At 48.7% G+C, this 19,579-nt stretch overlaps 1 protein-coding gene across 1 annotated transcript in view; it reads right to left on the minus strand.

The window, feature by feature from the left end:
* Positions 1-1,547: 1,547 nt before the first annotated feature.
* Positions 1,548-19,579, minus strand: part of YPEL2 (yippee like 2) — a 48,385-nt gene continuing 30,353 nt past the window's right edge. The window contains exons 2-5 of the mRNA XM_060268576.2: positions 18,370-18,684; positions 5,825-5,868; positions 5,210-5,318; positions 1,548-4,331 (exon numbers count right to left, since the gene is read on the minus strand). Coding sequence (XP_060124559.2) covers positions 4,242-4,331; positions 5,210-5,318; positions 5,825-5,868; positions 18,370-18,486 — 360 coding nt within the window. The 5' untranslated portion in view covers positions 18,487-18,684 and the 3' untranslated portion in view covers positions 1,548-4,241. The remainder of the gene's footprint in view (positions 4,332-5,209; positions 5,319-5,824; positions 5,869-18,369; positions 18,685-19,579) is intronic.

A 19,579-nucleotide genomic window follows, 5' to 3' on the forward strand; every position in this document is an offset into this window, starting at 1 on the left:
AAAAATGAATCCTTGCCTCCAGACGTTCCGATGGGCTTCTCATTAACCACCAAACTGGCTGTATTTTAGTTTGTTCCCTGCCCTGCATTTCTTAAGGTCTTGTTTGATTTGAACGCAACTCCCTGCTAACAAACATCTGCCAAACATCTGCATTATTTCCCTTTAAATAATAGTTTGCAGGACAGAGAGAGAATAAAAGTTTAGAACAATTCAAAACTGTAACACGCAAAAGTGGTTGGGGTGTAAAAGCACCACATATATATTATTTTTTAAATTCAACATTATTAACATAAAAGGTACATATGCTACTGCCTTGTATGGTATGTAGATAATATAATCAGGGTGTCATTTTTATATGATCCATGAACCCATACAATTCCACTCAAGGGAAAAACAAAGTGGAATGGGCAAGGAGAGGAATAACCATATCAAATTCTGCAAGTCAGAAGGATATAATTCAAGATCTATTCTTTCTATCAGCCAAGGGAAACACTATGAGACAGGGACGGTGTTTCCACCTACAACCTGTAGGATTCAGGGAGGAAATGGTCATGGTTCTAGTCCTCATGATCAGGAGATAACTTCAACTCTCATTGCTTAATGCTCCCCCCCCCCCCCCGGAAAAAAGGCTGACCTCTATAGTCTGCTACCCATCAGGAAAAGATGGTACCTATCAACTAACTTGGGGACAAAAAAAATAGCTAAGTTCTTTGGTCATGCTGTAAAGTGAGAGAGAAATCAAATTTCTAAAAGCCATTGATTCAGAACACAGTGTTTTTGAGCATAAACTCAAAATCACCCGGGGGGGGGGGCATCCGGATGCTGATGGGCTTCCAACTCCCAGCAGCCTCAGTGGCCAGCATGGCCAATGGTGAGGGACGATGGAGTCCAACAACGTCCAAGAAGCACAAGTAGTTTAGGGCACCTACTTTGGGCTCTTTCCCTTCCATTACCAAACACAAAATGCTGTCACACGAGTCTGTACTCTAAGAGCAAGTGATGGGTGATTTAGCAGCAAAATCTAGCAAACGTTAAGGCACCCCCAAAACTGTGGCCCTCCAGATGTTTTGGCCTACAACTCCCATGATCCCTAGCTAACAGGACCAGTGGTCGGGGAAGATGAGAATTGTACTCCAAAACATCTGGAGGGCCGCAGTTTGGGGATGCCTGGTTAAGAAGCACTTGAGGTTAATGTTTTAGCAGAGCAGGGAGACTGAAACTAGATCTCAGCAGGGACAGCCCAAAGGGTGCTCTCGATATCAGATGGTTTAGAGAGGGGCATGGGCTGCAGCCACACTTAATAAGAATGGGTGTCCTGGCAGGTAAACAACAGACGCTTGTAGTGGAACAGACTTGGATTTTGAGAGACTGGACTTCCCAGGTCCAAGCTGGGTATTGCACTGTTATTAGGACTAGCATGTAAACAGGTTGTATGGGGAGGTCTCAAGGTTTCTGCTTATCCATTCATCTGCAAAGGATCTCGCCCCACAGCCAGATCTGTGCCCTGAAATGCAGCGTTTTGCTACAAAGAATGATTATGGGGGGTGCTTCTCTTGCACCATTAGAGCTAATTAATCAGCAAACATTAGTGATTGAACCAAATTCCCTCCTCACCCCAAATTTTCTCTTTGTTTATCACTCTCAAGCGGGCCTTTCCTCCACTGCTGCTAACCTGAGTTTCTGCCGCAGAAAAGGGAATCCCACGAAAATCTCCAGAACTCAACAAAAGGTTCCAAAGAGCCTGGGGGAGGCATTTTAAGAGCGGGACGGTTCTCAAAGCCTGCCCTGCCCTGACGAAAACAAAAAACAAAAATCCACACCAGGGGCTATACTAGATCTCTTTCTTGCCAGCAGATTGCGACAGATTTGCAGAGCAGATTAACCTACATGTGAAGATTTCCACCAATAAAGCAGGGGGGGGGGGAATGAGAAAAATAGAGAGGCAGCGAGGGGGGGAAGGATGGAAAGGAATTCATTTAGATGTGTACAAATTCAGTCTGACTTCCCTGTCAGACACCTGATCGCTTTGATGCAGAATGCAAATTCACAGTGTCATTGACAATGCATTGAAATGCAAAAAACGGGGGGGGGCTCTCAAAGCTCTCCCCTTGCGGGCCCCCCCGTGTCCCCCCCCCAAAAAAACTCATTAACTTGACCAGAGGGAGGCCTGGAAGCAAAACAGGAGTGATTCAAAAGAGGGCTACCCCTCTGCCATGCACAACCCTGGCCCTACATAGAACATTGGCAAGTAATATTCCACATACACCCTGCAAATCTTAACAGACAGTTCACATGGTTTAGCCCAGGCATCCCCAAACTTCGGCCCTCCAGATGTTTTGGACTACAATTCCCATCTTCCCCGACCACTGGTCCTGTTAGCTAGGGATCATGGGAGTTGTAGGCCAAAACATCTGGAGGGCCGCAGTTTGGGGGTGCCTGGTTTAGCCAGAGCCGATGGAGACAGCAATTTCTTCTAATATAGTGGGTAGGGAGAGGCAGACAAGGATTCTCACCATTGGGAAACTGAGGCCTGGCTGCTTTCTGATGGCCACTAAACCTTGGTGCAACATCAGGAGTAAGACAGCATCTCTCCTTCCCAACTGGGAAGGGCAATTTTGGCAGTAGCCCCAGATGTGGGCAGGCTAAAATGGCCCGCCATCATTTGTGAACCTCTATACAGAGCCGTTCCTCTATCTCTCGCACCGAGTAGAGAGCACTACATAACAGAGTAGGGGAAAACTGTGGCCCTCCATGTGCTACTAGACTACAACTCCCATCATCCTTGACCCTTGGGCCATGCTGGCTGCTGGGAGCTGGAGTACAACGACACCTGGGGAGGCTGCAGGGTTCTCCACCCGGAGGTTTTTTTAGAGTCCTCTGCTTCTTTTGGAGCTGCCTCTGTTCAAAACTCTCTCTCACACACACAACCCCCCCCCCACTGCTGAACCAGAACTTAACACACACTTAGGCTCTGAAACATTTGTTACTGCCCGAGTCCACCACCCCTGTTGTGTTTTTGTTCTTTTTAAGAGTCACACTGAACAGCACAACTGCAGGTCGCCAAACTTATCATCTGCAGAACCAATCCAGGTTTGTTTCCATTATCCTAATGAGACCAGTCACACACCCCCAAATCAAGCAGTCAGGAGGCTGTAAAACTGCCAGCAATTTTGTTAAGGATATAAATCACCACCTCCTTTTTGGGCCCCATCTGCTCCCCCCCCCCGCCTCAAATGTATTCGCTCCATTCAATTTTGAAGCAGGACACGCTTCCTGCACTTGAAGTGTCAACCTCGTGGGAAGCAAATGGCGAAGAGTTTCCGATCTCCCAACATCGGCACCGCAGTGTTTGGGTGGGCTTGCTCACTGGGGAACAGGAGACCAGGGAGGGCTAGGCAGAAGCAGAGGGTGTCGGAGAAAGAGCCACGATCCCAGGACCTGCGTTTTACACACACACACCCCGCCCTCTCAAATCAAACATTAGTACGAAAAAGACAAAAATCCAGAGATCACTTAAAAAGAAAAAAGCAAACCAATGAGGAACACAGACCAGTCTGGGGATGCCACTAGCGAAGAGTTTTTAGGCTACAGTCTTTGAGATGCTGAGAGGATACAGCCATGAGGTATATATATATATTTTTCTGCGGTCCACAAGTTTCAAGCCATGGTTGACCAGGAATTTTTTTTAAAAGGCCAAGCGGGGAAATGGTGGGGGCGATTGAACTCTCCTGCCCATCCGACGTCTGAAGACCCAGCACTCCTTCCCTCGTGCCGGGTCCCTTGGATTTAAAAAACACACACACACACCACCCCAAAACCAGCCTTCAGTTTGTACTGAAACAATGTCACTTAGGGAATGGTTTTGAGGGGCATCGAGTTTGAGTCCTCCTTATATCTATAGGCACCCCCAATGCCAGAACACAGAGGAGTAAGGGAGCTGGGCAGGGGAGTGAGGGAGGAAGAAGGGGACCAGAAGTCAACTCACAAACAAGAGACAAAAGCAAAGAGAGACAGAAGTTATCGAGGCCGGTCACCGCTAAGGATGGCAGGGAGAGTTCTGTGAGGAAGCATCTCAACACGACGACGACGACGACGACAAGCCCCCAAACACATGGAACCAAATGGTTGTCAGTCACTCGCTCATATATATATATGTGGGGTTTTTCGGGAGATAAAATGTTTGGTAGGATGACAAACTCCCTTGCTCTCTCGCCCGTGTGCGGCCCGTGTCTCCGCGCCATTCAATCCCAGCCGTTGTCCTTGATCATGTGAGCTAATTCAATGATGTATTTGCCTTCCTTATACTTTTGACTGCTTTCGAACGCGTGTTCCTGGAAAGGGAAAGAGACAGGATCAAGACAAGGAAAAGAAGGGGAGCTAAGTTCCTTCTGGTTCTCGGTCCAAAGAACTGTGATGTCCAGAAACTGAACAGAGTACTGTGGTAACTGTGATCATCGTCTGACAGTACAGCTCCAGTGTGAAATGGTCAGTCACCACAAACAGCAGCTCAGCTTCTTTTAAAACCCAGCTGAAGCGTGCACAAGCTATGGGCCTGTTCTAAACATTGTGTATTAGCAGTGGTTTGGAAGGAAACTTACAGAGGCTCACTTTTCCTTTTTTTGGTTCCTGAACTGCCCAACCGTGTTTTGGAAACATAATCCGATTGTTCAAAGGACGGAGGGTTTTAGCGCCTGGCTGGCGCAAACTCCCAAGGTCCCTTTTGCAACAGGATCAAGTTCACGGATTTATCCCAGAGGCTGAAATGTTGCTAACTTCCCCAGCTGCTCAGCAGCCGACCGCAACTCCAGCCTTGCTGAGGAAGAAGGCATCTCTCTTGGGTCATTTAGCACACCTCAAAGCCAGAGTAGGCTTTGCCACACCGCCAAAAGGACCAGCTAGCTGGTATTCAGAAAGAGACCTTGTCCCCAAGAATAAGGCATGTGTTTTATGCAGAATCAGAACATTGTTGCATCTAGCTCAGTACTGTCTACACTGGCTGGCAGCAGCTCTCCCCTGGGTTTCAGGCAGGGGACATTCCCAGCCCTATCTGGAGATGCCAGGGAATGACCTTTCCTGCATACAAAGCAAGGGCTTTGCCACTGAGCTACAGCTTGTCCTCTAAAAATAAAAGGAGATTCCAGTTATCATGGTTTTGAACAAAGGGCTGAAGGGGACAAGGTTTTAAGAAACAGCAGCAGGACACACTCACGTATTTCCAGCCCAGCGTGGTTTTGCAGTTTTCACAGTAAATGTCGGCAACTGCATGCAGTCCTGTTAGCAAAACCCGTTCTTCCGCAGGGCCGCAACCCACATTAACTCTGCAAATGGGGGACGGGGGGGGGAGGGGAAAGAGAGAAGTTTTGATTTACAGACCCAGGTCCATTTCACTGCAGCAGCTGTGTTTCTCACGAAGCACACGTCTGTTCTTACATGCATAAATCAGTATCATGCCACTTCAAGCAGTCAGGGCTGGTTAACTGAAAAGGGCAGGGATGGTAAAACCCGTGCGTCTCTAGACCAGGCACCCCCAAACTGCAGATGTTTTGGCCTACAACTCCCATGAGCCCTAGCCAACAGGACCAGTGGTCAGGGACGATGGGGATTGTAGTCCAAAACATCTGGAGGGCCGAAGTCTGGGGATACCTGCTCTAGACATTGCTGGACTCAAGCTCCCATCCGCCTCAGCCAGCATGGACCAGCGCAAAGGGATGATGGGAGTTGTATTACAGCAACATCTGGAGGGCGGCAGGCTCTACCTCTCCCTTTCTGACGACAACAGTGACAACGGAGCGGGGGGTGGTTGTGGTGGAACCCAGACACTTACACTGAATTGAAGAGATAGGCCCGGCCTTGGCTTCCTTGAAAAGACTGTAAGGCAAAATAAAAATAGCGTTTGTAATGGTGGAAGTCACACCCTGTCAACAACCAAAAAATTAAAATATCAGTCCCTGATGAATTATTAGCAGTGATCTCAGTTGCAGCAGCACGATTTTGCACCTTCGGTGGGTGGGGTGGGGGGGAGAGCATCTTTTAAGTCAGAAGAGGCTGGTGGCGATTAATTCGCTCCATCCTTGTGGATCCTCTCTGCAAAGCAAAACAACAACAACACCCCAACTCCGCAGCCTGGTAAGGATTGGTGGTGGACCTCAGCGAATCCCTGACCTCACCACCCTCTGGAGCAGTTACGGGGAGAGAGAAAAGACCGAAAACGTGGATTCTTGCAGTCCGCAGGTCAGAAAAGTAACAGTGTAGGAGGAGATGTTTAAGAGGATGAGAGATCAGTGCAGGTTATAGGTGGGGGGTAGAGGGAGGGAGAGAGAAGCTCAGATTCTTGTTTTAAGAGAGTAAAATGGGCTTTATTGACCCTGGATGGTAGCATCTAGATTACACACACAAAAAAAGAGGCTTGCAATATTTTCAGACTTTGGAACATAGTTAATTGGCATAACAAACCCCAGACCTTCTGATCCCAGGGTCCTATGTTGACATACCAAATGCCAGACCTCCAGATTTCAGGACCCCCCCCCTCCCCACTTCAGTCAGAGGTTTATGGCACCTCTGACTCAAGTGTCCTCAAGTGACATTAGCAACCAGCTCTCCTCTGGCCTCATCCCCCCCCTTCAAACGCACAAATGTGCCAGACACCTTTTGATTGGTCCCCTGATGATGGCTGGCCTAATCACATGAAATGGCCCGCCCACAACGAGAATAAACAGGCTCTACCTCCATTTAAAGGGCTACCCCCACCCCCACCCCATCTGAGTTTTGCAGAGTGGAACAAAGACAGTTTCCCCTCCCCTCCAACCTCTGGGGGGGGGTGTTTGCAAAAAAAAGAAGAAAAAACACCATTTGGTTTGAATTAAATATGTGGCAGGGAAACTTTTCCATCTCATGCAAAGGTTTCAAAGAGCCACACACCCTTTGTGAAGACAGAGAACATAGTAAGCCAGACTATGGAAAACAAAACTCTCTCTCTCTCTCTCTCTCTCTCTCTCTCTCTCTCTCTCTCTCTCTCTCTCTCTCTCTCTCTCTCTCTCTCTCTGTGTGTGTGTGTGTGTTCCCCATCCCAGGTCAAAGAAATAGGTAGAGTTGGTTTTTGAGTTTCTCATCAAAAAGAGCCAAGAATAGTTCCTGCACTGCTAACTGTAAGGGAGACACTCTCATCTTCCAACAGAACAATTGCTTTCTTCAAAGTCTAATGAAAGATACACCAGCATATTAATTCTGCCTTGCAGCAACCAAAGTTTCTGGCCCACAGACATTCCTTGCTACCCTGCCTGCCCAGACAGAATTTCTAATAAACTAGGGATGGGTGAGCTGTTTCATTGCCAAGGGCAAAAAAAGAAAAAAAACAACTCTCTGATTTAAAGAAGAAACCTTGACTGCCTGATCACCTAGAGGAAAACTCTGACTCGCCACAGGAGACTAAGCATACATCACCTCCCCCAGAACTGCAAGGCTGAGCTAACTAGCACAAAACAGGAACTGTTTAGCCACCCAGATGCACAAGATTGTTGTTGTTGTTGTTGTTTAGTCGTTTAGTCGTGTCCGACTCTTCGTGACCCCATGGACCATAGCACGCCAGGCACTCCTCTCTTGCACTGCCTCCCGCAGTTTGGTCAAACTCATCTTCGTAGCTTCGAGAACACTGTCCAACCATCTTGTCCTCTGTCGTCCCCTTCTCCTAGTGCCCTCAATCTTTCCCAACATCAGGGTCTTTTCCAAGGATTCTTCTCTTCTCATGAGGTGGCCAAAGTATTGGAGCCTCAGCTTCACGATCTGTCCTTCCAGGGAGCACTCAGGGCTGATTTAAGAGTGGATAGGTTTGATCTTCTTGCAGTCCATGGGACTCTCAAGAGTCTCCTCCAGCACCATAATTCAAAAGCATCAATTCTTCGGCGATCAGCCTTCTTCATGGTCCAGCTCTCACTTCCATACATCACTGCTGGGAAAACCATAGCTTTAACTATACGGACCTTTGTCGGCAAGGTGATGTCTCTGCTTTTTAAGATGCTGTCTAGGTTTGTCATTGCTTTTCTCCCAAGAAGCAGGGGTCTTTTAATTTCGTGACTGCTGTCACCATCTGCAGTGATCAAGGAGCCCAAGAAAGTAAAATCTCTCACTCCACTCCATGGACAAAGACAACATGCACAAGATAGGTATGAATTAATTTGATAGCTACTGACCCCAGTCTTTCAACCAAATCCACCTGATTTCATGGCTGTTTAACACAAGGTCCTTGCTCGGGTCTCTGCACTAGAGAGACATTAGGAATCGTAAACAAGGGACTGCAGGAATAATTCATTCTCTCTCTCACACACACACTCTCTGCAGGGTTTTCATCCGGCTTAAAAAAAAAAATCTTTGATTAGCCCCAGAGAGGGACCCAATTACCATAGAAACACTTAGCAGATTTCAGATCCGAAAGGTCAACGCCGAAGCTGTTGATCCCCCTCAGGTCAGATGGAATGATTCAGATCTATTTTTAATCAGCATTCGCAGCTCCTACACCCACTCCATTTCCCTTCCAGCCCACCAGTTCAGAAATCTCCACCAGAGGCTTAAAAATAAAATAAACAAAGCACCCCACCCACACCCCAAAGAAACAGGCCACAAGATACCTCTGTAGTGTGCAAGGGGGCGGATAGTGGGGGAAGGACTTTAAATTAGTTGGAGGGGGGAAAGGAGGCCAAACCACAGAGTGGGAAGGAGCCGTAACTGAGTGGTAGGACATCTGCTCGAAATGCAGAAGGCCCCAATGGCATCTAAGAGCGGTAGTGTTGTGTATTGAGTCAAAGGATTTTATATCTGTATTATTATTGTCTGTATTTGCATTAGGATAAAGTAACTGCCTTTTGGTTCCAGAGGGTACAGCTACTATTGGTTCATTTAAGCTGCTGTATTTGGATCCTCTGTCTTATTGGTTTCCTCCAAAAGGCAGCACTGTGATTGCTTGATATTGTTCCCTCCAAAATGTATCCCTTCCTAGCTAGTCCCCTGTTCCTATAAATGTAGCTTTCCTCTCCTCAGTCTTCAGTCTTGTTCACTTTAATAAAGAGCTGTTACTAGAGAACTGTCTCCAGCATGTTTTGTCAAGAGAGCTGAAATCACAAACCCCACGTCACAACAACTGGCGACGAGGATGGGATCCGGAATGCTGAGGAGCGGTTAAACACAACCCTGCCTCAGAGTCCGGATTGCAGCTGAGAACAAGACTCACTGGCCAGCTGAGAAGACGACCCTGCCCGCTAGGACAATGGAGAGTCCAAGGGTATTGGAGCCCTTCCAGCCATCAGAGCCCCACACCTGGGAAGACTACGTCGAACGCTTCGAGTTCTTTGCAGTGGCTCAAGGGATCACCGATGCCAGCAAAAGAAGGGCCACATTCCTGAGCTACTGTGGGCCCGAGACCTTCAAGCTGGCCAAGGCATTACTTGCTCCAGCGAAGCTGAGTGAGACATCTCTCAAAGATATTCTTGCCTGCCTAACAAGCCACTTGGCGCCTACTGAGACCAATATGGCCCGGCGGATGGAGTTCCATAAGAGGCAGCAGCATGCTGGGGAGTCTGTATCCACATTTCTGGCTGAACTCCGGAAGCTCGCTCAGCACTGCGGCTTCCAAAATCTGGAAGAGACTCTCCTGGATCGGTTTATTGGTGGTCTGAGCAGCAAGAAAGCCAGAAGACGCATCATGGCTAAAGAAGAGGTTACCCTTGCTTCAGCCTTGAAGGAGGCCACCGCCACGGAGAATTATGAAAGAGAGGAGCTTGATGCCAGTCGCAAGGCCACTAAGCCACAGATAGAAGTTGCGCATGCCATGGACGAGCTAGAGGCTACTCCGAGCCAGAGCCCAGTCCGTGGGGTCGAGTCGGTGCGTCAGGCCTGCACAGTGCACAGAGATCGCCGAGGCAGTTGCCCAGGTTGTGGCGGAAACCATGAAAGGAAGAGTTGTCGTTTCAGGGATGCTATCTGCCGGACGTGCGGAAAGACGGGTCACATCGCCAGGGTCTGTAGATCGGCGTCGTCGGGAGCGACAGGAGCACCTAGACTGGAGCACCGCAGACCGCCCACAGCAACTCGTTTTCTAAAGGACTGCCACTACGTAACGGAGATCAACGGGAGGGCCGTGCAGTTTCCAGCGCAAGGCAAGGCACACGTCAAGGTGAAGATTGAGGGTCAGCAGTGCGACATGGAGGTGGACTCCGGATCCGCATTCACCATCGTGTCGGACCAGACCGCGAAGACATTCTTCCCCAGGGGTAAGTTGCCCCCTCTGGAGCCCTTTCCGGCAACCTTGCAGTCGTACTCAGCAGGCCGCATCCATGTTATGGGAATGTGTGCCGTGAGAGTACAGTTCCGGGACAAACAGGCTGTACTCAAACTGGTGATTGCGAAGGGCAGTCGCCCCAGTCTCCTGGGCACTGACTGGTTCCCTGCCCTGGGACTGAGTATCTCAGGGCTTAATTCAATCCAAACCTGCCCTGAGATGAGTGAGGTATTATGCAAGGAATTTGCTGGTCTCTTTAATGGAAAACTGGGTTGTTATAAAGGGCCCCCAGTTGACTTCGAGTTGGACCCCGGGGTGGCTCCAATCCGACTCAAACCAAGGCGAGTGCCATTTGCACTGCAACCCAAGATCGAGGCAGAGCTGGATAAATTGGTCAAGCAGGGAGTTCTCTCACCCGTGGACTCTGCTAAGTGGGAGACTCCAATCGTCACACCCCTTAAAGCAAATGGGGAAGTCAGGATATGTGCAGATTACAAATGTACTATCAATAAGGCACTCAGGGGAAACTCATACCCCATTCCAGTCGTATCACATCTGTTGGCTAAACTGGCTGGGGGCAAGGTGTTCGCCAAAATTGACCTGGCACAAGCTTACCAACAGCTGCCAGTAACCCCACAATCAGCGGAAGCACAGACTATTGTCACACATAAAGGGGCGTTCAGAGTTAACAGATTACAGTTCGGAGTTTGTGTGGCCCCAGGGATTTTTCAAGGGCTCATGGAACGCCTGTTAAGAGGTCTGCCGGGGGTCTTGCCATTTTTTGATGACGTTTTGATTGCTGGAAAAGACCCACAGGAACTGGTTGCGCGTGTCCGTGCAGTGTTGCTCAAGTTCAAGGAGGTGGGGTTGCAACTGAAAAAAGAAAAATGCAGTTTTGGGGTGCCAACTGTGGATTTCTTGGGGTTTAAAATTGATGCATCAGGCATCCACCCCACAGATGCTAAGATTAAGGCCATCATCGAGGCACCACGACCACAGAACAAGACGGAGTTGCAGTCATTCCTGGGACTTATTAACTTTTATCATTCGTTCTTACCCCAGAAAGCTTCGGTAGCTGAACCATTACATAGACTATTGCAGAAAAAGAATGTGTGGCGATGGGGGCGGGAGCAGCAGAAGGCTTTTGACTCCTTGCGAGGAATGCTGAGTAGCAGGAGCGTCCTTGCTCATTATGATGAGTCAAAGCCGCTGGTCCTGGCATGTGATGCCTCTCAATACGGTCTGGGGGCTGTGCTGAGTCATAGGGAACCGGATGGGTCGGAAAAGCCCATCTCTTTCTATTCCCGTACGTTGTCGCCCACAGAGCGCAACTATGCTCAAATTGATAAAGAGGCACTGGCTATTGTGTCCGGAATCAAAAGGTTCTATGATTATTTGTATGGTCGCCATTTCTCCATTGAAACGGACCACAAACCACTGTTAGGGTTGTTCAACCCAAACAAACAAACGCCACAAATTCTCTCCCCCAGAATGTTGCGTTGGTCAATATTCCTGAATGGGTTCCAGTACACCTTGACCCATGTGCCGGGGAAACAGTTGTGCCATGCTGATGCGCTGAGTCGATTGCCCCTTCCTGGCGGGAGCAATGAGGATCCTGCTCCGGCGGAGCACATTATGATGCTAGAAACACTTCCGGGGGCTCCTGTAACAGCTACGGATATAGCTGAGAAAACTAGGAAAGATGCTGTTCTCTCCCGTGTGCTCACTTGTGCCCCCTCGGCTCGGCACCCCTCTTTGGGGGGAGCAGCCCTAAATTGGGCACTGCATTAGTATATAAATACGTGCATTATGCCCCCCCCCAGGCTGCCCTGCTATGGCAGGGCGTAAGTTCCTCTGCCCCTTGGGAGTCCTGGGCTCCCTCTGTAAGAAGGGTCTGATACAGCGCTAATACACCTGTAGCCAATTGGAAGCCATGTTGGACATTTGGGTTCCAAAGAACGTTCACAAACCAGAACACTCGCTTCCGGGTTTGTGGCGTTCAGGAGCCAACCCGTTTGACTCGCAAGGTGTTCGGGACCCAAAATATGACTGTATGTGCTTTTCAAGGGGTTCATACTCATTCTGCTACCAGACACCCCCAGACTTCGGCCCTCCAGATGTTTTGGACTACAATTCCCATCATCCCTGACCACTGGTCCTCTTAGCTAGGAATCATGGGAGTTGTAGGCCAAAACATCTGGAGGGCCGCAGTTTGGGGATGCCTGTGCTAGACTCAGTTTTTGCCCAGATTTGTCTTCCTGGGTGTCAAGAGAGGGACTGATTTGATGGAAGGGGGAGAGATGTCACTGGAGGTGGTGGCAGTCGCGGTACTTGCTCAAACATCTTAATGCAGCCGCTGTACGATGTAAACATGCGGCCAGCCATAATGCAATGTGGAGATAGCACTGCTTTCTTTTACGTACCTGTTGGGAAGACTGCGGTGTTAATATTCACAAGGAACACTGAACACCCGGAGCTCTATATAAATGCTAATTCTTTTCACATAATACTGCCCTTGCAGTTCTCTCTATCTCGTTGGAAAACAGCCTTACAAACAAAAGAATCCTACTTCTGAAAGATCAGAAAACAGGAGAACGGCAGTTTATTCCCTCAAGACTGACAGGTGGTAGAGGAAGCCAAACCCAACAAGTTATATCATACAGATTTTCTACTGGGGGGAAAAAAAATTAAGCAAGTATACTGCCTTGGCCCAATAAAAAGCCCAGAGGATTCGTGGCCCTGACATGAGTTATGAGATGATAAACGTGATTTGTGTGTGGTTTCTATCTGAAAATGAACGGAAATGCGGGTGCGAGTAAAACAGAAGCGTGACGCAGCGTCTAAAACGGCTAATGCAATTCTAGGCAGCATCAATAACAAACAAACAAACAAAAGTGAAGTGACCAAATAATGAGAAGTAATGGCAATGTTCTGCTCGGCTTTGGTCAGTACTTACCTAGAGTACTCCAGCTAATACAAGGCGCAGCAGGTTATCGGAAAGAAATGGAATGTTCCCCGCGGCAAGGAGATAAAAATGGCAAGGGGGGTTGGAGACCAAGCCATGTTTTGGAAAGTCAGAATATGTTTAGCCTGGAGGCAGGAACAGGAAGAATAACCTGCCAGTTCAGGCTAAACCCGTTCAGCATCATGATCTCACAGCGGCCAACCAGACGCTTATGGAAAGCCTGAAAGCAGGAACTGTGAGCAACACTTCTGGTTCCCAGTATACTGCCTCCGAGTGAGGGGAGGATTAGGGGGGGGAAGGGGCAAAGAGACAATGCAGAGCAGGCATAGGCAACCCTGGCTCTCCAGATGTTTTGGAACTACAACTCCCATGACCCCTGACCACTGGCCCTGCTAGCTAGGGATCATGGGAGTTGTAGTTCCAAAACATCTGGAGAGCCAAGGTTGCCTATGCCTGATGTTGTAGAGGTCCTCCAACTTCTCCCTCTACCTCGGACCACTTGGAACTTGGTGGACCACTTAATGAAACGCCCTCCCATCAGATGTCAAGGAGATAAATAACTATACAACTTTTAGAAGACATCTGAAGGCAGCCCTGTATTGGGAAGTTTAAAATATTCGATGTTTTATTATGGTTTTTATATGTGCTGGAAGCCACCCAGAGGGGCTGGGTAAACCCAGCCAGAGGGGTGGGGTATTATTATTATTATTATTATTCCTTTCATAAGAATTGTACAGTGCCTTGCTAGGTGCTGTATAGTTTTTAATTGCATTTTTACAGGCAGGTAAAACACAAGCCACCTCCTGAATGTGTCTCGGTCACAGAAAGGATTGAATGATTCATAGAATCATAGAATCGTAGAGTTGGAAGAGACCACAAGGGCCATCCAGTCCAACCCCCTGCCAAGCAGGAAACACCATCAAAGCATTCCTGACAGATGGCTGTCAAGCCTCTGCTTAAAGACCTCCAAAGAAGGAATTCAATCGGAATTACCGTATATTCCGGCGTACAAGACGACTGGGCGTATAAGACGACCCCCAACTTTTCTAGTTAAAATATAGAGCTTGAGATATACTCGCCGTATAAGAAATACGACCCAGCGTATAAGACGACCCCCGACTTTTGAGAAGATTTTCCTGGGTTAAAAAGTAGTCTTATACGCAGCAATATACTGTACTTGCTTCCCTGCAAAGGAGTCCAATTAGAAAGTGCCCAGAGGATGGAGCTATGGATCACACAGAGATCCACCGGGCACCCTCCTCTGCAGGCCATGCCACACAGTTTGAGCTTTACTGTCCTGTTTTTTCATTTGCTTTGATTTTTTCCTCCAGGAGGTTTGCAGCTGTGCCCAGAAAAGGTTTCTTAAAAGGGAAGAGATTTATGGTGGGGGTGGGGGATTATTGAAAGGGCAGCTCAAAGCCCTACAAACGTCTCCAAGAGAGTAGCAGTCTGAGTACTTGGACTGGGAGAGCCCATTTGAAGAGAGGAAGGAAAAAGGAGGTGTGGGAAGGCCGGCAAAAGCATTCCCCACATATTTCCATAATCAAGCACATCACTGTTTAGTTATTTCTTCTTCTTTTTTAAAAAAGAGAGACAGATGCATCCAAGTCAGAAAAACCAACCTATTGTTAGGACGGCATGCATGTGTTTGAGAGAGCTCAAAAAACGCCAAATTTCCCTCATTTAGGGCAGGGTTGGGTGGAATCCCAGATGTGGCCCCCAGGCCCCCCCTCTCTCTGGCCCTTGGAATTGTCTTGAGGCCACACCCTCTTTCCCCAGGCCACGCCCTTCACTGGACTTGCTGCACATCCTAAGTGAGGGTGTTCGGGCTTAGCTGAAAGGTGTTTTTGCTCTCTGATCATGCCCCTTGCTTGCCAGGACGGAGGATAGGCAGAGAGGCATGTACGAGCGGGTGCAGAAATTAGCCTGCAGCACATTTCCCTTTGCTTCTCCACCCACCTTCCCCTCTGGCTCCGCCTACCGCGTGGCCCTTGGAAGGCTGCTTAGAAGAGAACGTGGCCCTCAAGCAGGAAAAGCTTCCGTGTCCCTGGCTGAGGGCCTTGGAAAGCCAGTAGTTGTTGGCTTCTAAATGCAGAAGTGGTTCTCCGTCACGGACTGACTGGGTGCAGAGGCACCAGCTGGGAAACCCCCAATGGGTGAAAGCTCAGAGCCCAGGAAGTGGCGGTGGGACGAGGAGGAGAGGTCAGGGGGAGCAGCCTGGGAGGAGGAGATGTTGGAAGATGAAGAGGCAACGGGGTTTAGTGAGCAGGAAGAAGATGTGGCAGAGAGCAGTCCAGAATCAGGAGCAGAAGTGGAGGCTGGAGGGGAGCGGGGAGCGGGGGGAGAGAAAGAGAGGCTCCATCACCGAGGGCCTTCTAGCCACGGTTCCCTCACTGCAAGAAGCGAAGTTACAGGGAATGAGGAAGAGGGCCTTCTCGGTAGTGTCACCCACCCTGTGGAACGCCCTCCCATCAGATGTCAAGGATGTAAGGACTTTTAGATGTAAGGACTTTTAGAAGACATCTGAAGGCAGCCCTGTTTAGGGAAGTTTTTAATGTTTGATGTTTTATTCTGTTTTTAATATTTTGGGAGCCGCCCAGAGTGGCTGGGGAAACCCAGCCGGATGGGCGGGGTATAAATAATAAATTATTATTATTATTATTATTATTATTATTATTATTATTATTACCTGTAGCAGCAGGTAGCAGGATGGTTCAGTGAGTAAAGAGAATGCATACATTCTGCATAATGCCCCCCACCGGACTCTGCTCTGTGGCTTTGTTTTGAGCCAGCCCAAAGACCAGGAGGATCTGGGTTCAAAAAACCCACTGGGCAGGGCAAAGGTTCAGTTGGTTGCTGCTAGACCCACTGACCACACCTAGACATTAAGACATTTGTGAAAGCAAGTGGGATACAAGAATCCACAGAAAGAAACCATGCCGCATCTGCTCGTCGCCACTCTGCTTTCGCTTAAACCTCCTAAAGAACTTTCTTGGCCAGACTACAAAGCCACCACGTAGATCTTCTTACAGATGAGATACAATGCAGCTGAAACAAAAGCCTTTCACCCTCACACCTGCCAAAGACAGCCGGGGGGGGGGGGGCAGACGGACGCACCAAACCACCCAATGAGAAAGCAAAAAATGAGTTTCCATATGCTCACTTCCTGGAATGAATTTAAGGGGCCTGCTTAAAAGCATAGGGTGATCAATGTGCCTCCCCAAAATAGAATCTGCTGATTAAGGACCACATTTTCCTTTGGAAAGCAACACATCTATGTGCCAAAAAGTTTCAGAAAGAGAGATATATATATTTGGTGGAGGGCAAGAGAGGGTCCTGTTGTCCTTGTTTTTTCAATTTGATCCTTTTACATGGGTTTGTTTTGTGGTATTTTATGCATTGTGCCTTCCCATTATTTTCATTGATTATAGTTTAGTAATTCTTTATTGTAATTCTTAAGTGTAAAGAGTTTAATTATTATTTGCTGACCTTTAATTTTACGGTTTGCTATTACATTCTAACAGATTACAGGCTGTTGCTTTGTTCAATATGCTGTTAGTTTTAAAGTGATGTTTTTATTGTGACTTTTGCGTATGGGGTCAGGTTGTTATTAGGTGTGCGATTTGTCTCTCTATTTTGTTGTTCCTTCGATTTGTAAACCGCCTTGTGTATGGTGTAATATAGAAAGGTGGGACACAAATAATAAGTGGAAACGGGAAAAGTGAAAGGAAAGGGTGGGGGGCTTCCAGACCGAGGGCCATTGATGGGCCCTTTGCACCACTCCACCTGGCCCTCGGGACTCTCCCCAGGCCACATCCCCTCCTCCAGCTCACCCCTTGCACACCCTCCTTGCATGTTTTTGCCTGGCAGAAAAACGTGTTCTTGGACTCTGATAATGCCTCTTGCTTGGCTGCATGGCGGGCCGAGAGCGCCGGGCCAAGAGTGGCTATAGAAATGAGCCTCCTGTCCAAAATGCTAATTCAATGATCCACCCACTTTTTCCTCTGGTCCTGCCCACCAACAGTATGTGGTCCTTGGAAGGTTGGTCAGATGAAAAGCTGTGCCCTCCTCTGACCCACAGCCAGCTTCTCTGGGCAGCCAAGGCGACTCCTCAAGACGCCTGCAGTTTGGCAAAGAGCTCAAGGCAGGTTCCCAGGAATGGTCCTTTCCACGGCGCTTTGCAGGCCAATAAACTTATCCCAGCCTGGCCTACCCCGCAGGCTTGTTGGCAGGATAAAACTAGGGGTGACGGAAACCTACACAGAAGAAGGGAGATAGATACGGGAGAAATAAATGCACTGAATTTTATAGCAAGCCTAACCATGCAGTTATCGGAAAAGTCAAGGAGGCAGAGGAGGAATGCCTCTCCGAGGGAGTGTGAAAGAGGCAAACTACACCACTGCTTTATTACAGGAGTGTCCAACTAAACATCAGGAAGAATTTACTGACAGCAATAGCTGTTTGACAGCTGGAGCGGTCTCCCTTGGAAGGTTGTGCGCTCTCCTTCCTTGGAGTTTTTTTAAGATTGTACAGCAACCTGTCATCGCTGCTTTTGCCGAGATTCCTGCATTGCAGGGGGGCTGGACTAGATGAGCCTCGGGGTCCCTTCCAACTCTACAATTCTATGATTCTACAGGAATAGGAACTGAGAGGCAGTGTGGTGCAGTGGTTAAGGTTTCATACTAGGAGGGCAGGGGGGCAGGGGAGGGTGGGAAAGAAGCCCCAGTTCGCACATCTGCATTCAGCCATGAAGCTTGCTGGGTGACCTTGGGCCAGCCTTGCCTACCTCGCAGGGTTATTAGTGAGGATTAAGAAGAACCTTATATGCCTTTGGAGGAGGGGGCAACACGATTCCATAAAACCTGGTGGCCGCCTTGTTGCAGCTCAGCTCCTCGGCCTAAAGCTTTCCACATGGGTCATTATCCAAGGCAACGAGCCGTTCCAAAATCCCCATAAGAGATGCCCGGTCCACACAGGAACATCGCAGAAGAACTCTGCTGGACCAAGACAAGGCTGATTCAGCCCAGCATCCCGGGGTCAACCCCGATGCCTCCGGGAAGCCCACAAGCAGAGCGGAGAGGCAACTGCCCCTTCTCCCCGCTCGCAAGCCCTGGAGTCCGGCGCTCCCAAGGCGTACCTTGGAAATGAGTTCGTCGTGGTTTGCCAGGTGGGCTCTGCAGTGGATGCAGCTGTAGGTTCTGTGGCACGAAGGCAGGTAAGCTTGGAACGTCTTGGACCGTGTCATCTTCACCATTGGAGCCACGGAGCGCTGGGTGAACTCGGGGGTGGCCCACGAGGCGCTCCCACAAGACGGGTCGCAGGGGAAACACTGGAACACGCAGGTGAAGGCCGTGGCTTGGCAGGGGGCGGGTGTGGGGCGGGCTCCACACGCTGGCGACGGCTTCGGGGGAAGAGAACCTGGCGCAGGGGCCGGTCGACGACCTGCTCGGACCTGCAGAGGGCAGAAGAAGAAAGAACAAGGGAGTGAAACAAAGGGTTTAAACAGATAAAAAGCCGCACAGGCAGACACCTGAAATTTTTCAGGTTCCGGCAACCCTGATATTTCTCCAAGCAGAAAGTTGAATTCAAACCTGGGTTTGCATGCATACACCCCTGAAATCTCTAAAGTTCCCGTTCTGAATGAGAAACACCAGGTTTTCCAATAAGGAAATTAAATTTAAGCCTGGGCACACACACACACACACACACACACACACACACACACAAATGCACACACACGCAGAAACATCTATAATTGCTCAAGTTCCAGTTGTGAATGGCGAACTTGTGTTTGCAGAAGCACACACAGCTAAAACCTCTCATATTTGTTTCTTGCATGAGCAGCCCCAATCATTTTGCAATGGGGAAACAAATAAATTAAAAACCTGTCCCAGTTCACACATTAACACACACCTGGAATCTGTCAACTCCCAGTCCCCAATTATTTGCTGAGAAGGAAATGCAATTTGAAATATGCCAGGATTTTTCCCTGAGCTCCTAGAAACGGCTTTCCTTACGGCACAACCTTAGGTGGGTTTACTCAGAAGTTAGTCCGAGCAAAGCCAATGAAAAAGTTAGCAAGCATGCCGACGTCTCCAACACCAGATCTCTCGAAAGCTGTCTTCGGTGGAGATGCGAACACTAGAAATTTCCTTTTAAAAGAGAGATAAAAAATAGGGGTGGAGAAAAGAGCTTCTCCAGAAACATAGTTGTGCTTTCACAACACAGAATACAAAACAGGTTAGGCCTGTTTGCTTTCTGAGCAGTTTTCAAGTTTCTAGCCCTCTGTCTCTTTATTTTAAAATCAATAAAATGAAGCCTCCAGGGGTGCATTTGTGGGGCTAAAA

Source organism: Zootoca vivipara, chromosome 14 (genome assembly GCF_965207765.1).
Source record: "Zootoca vivipara chromosome 14, rZooViv2.hap1.1, whole genome shotgun sequence".
Taxonomy (NCBI): Eukaryota; Metazoa; Chordata; class Lepidosauria; order Squamata; family Lacertidae; genus Zootoca; species Zootoca vivipara.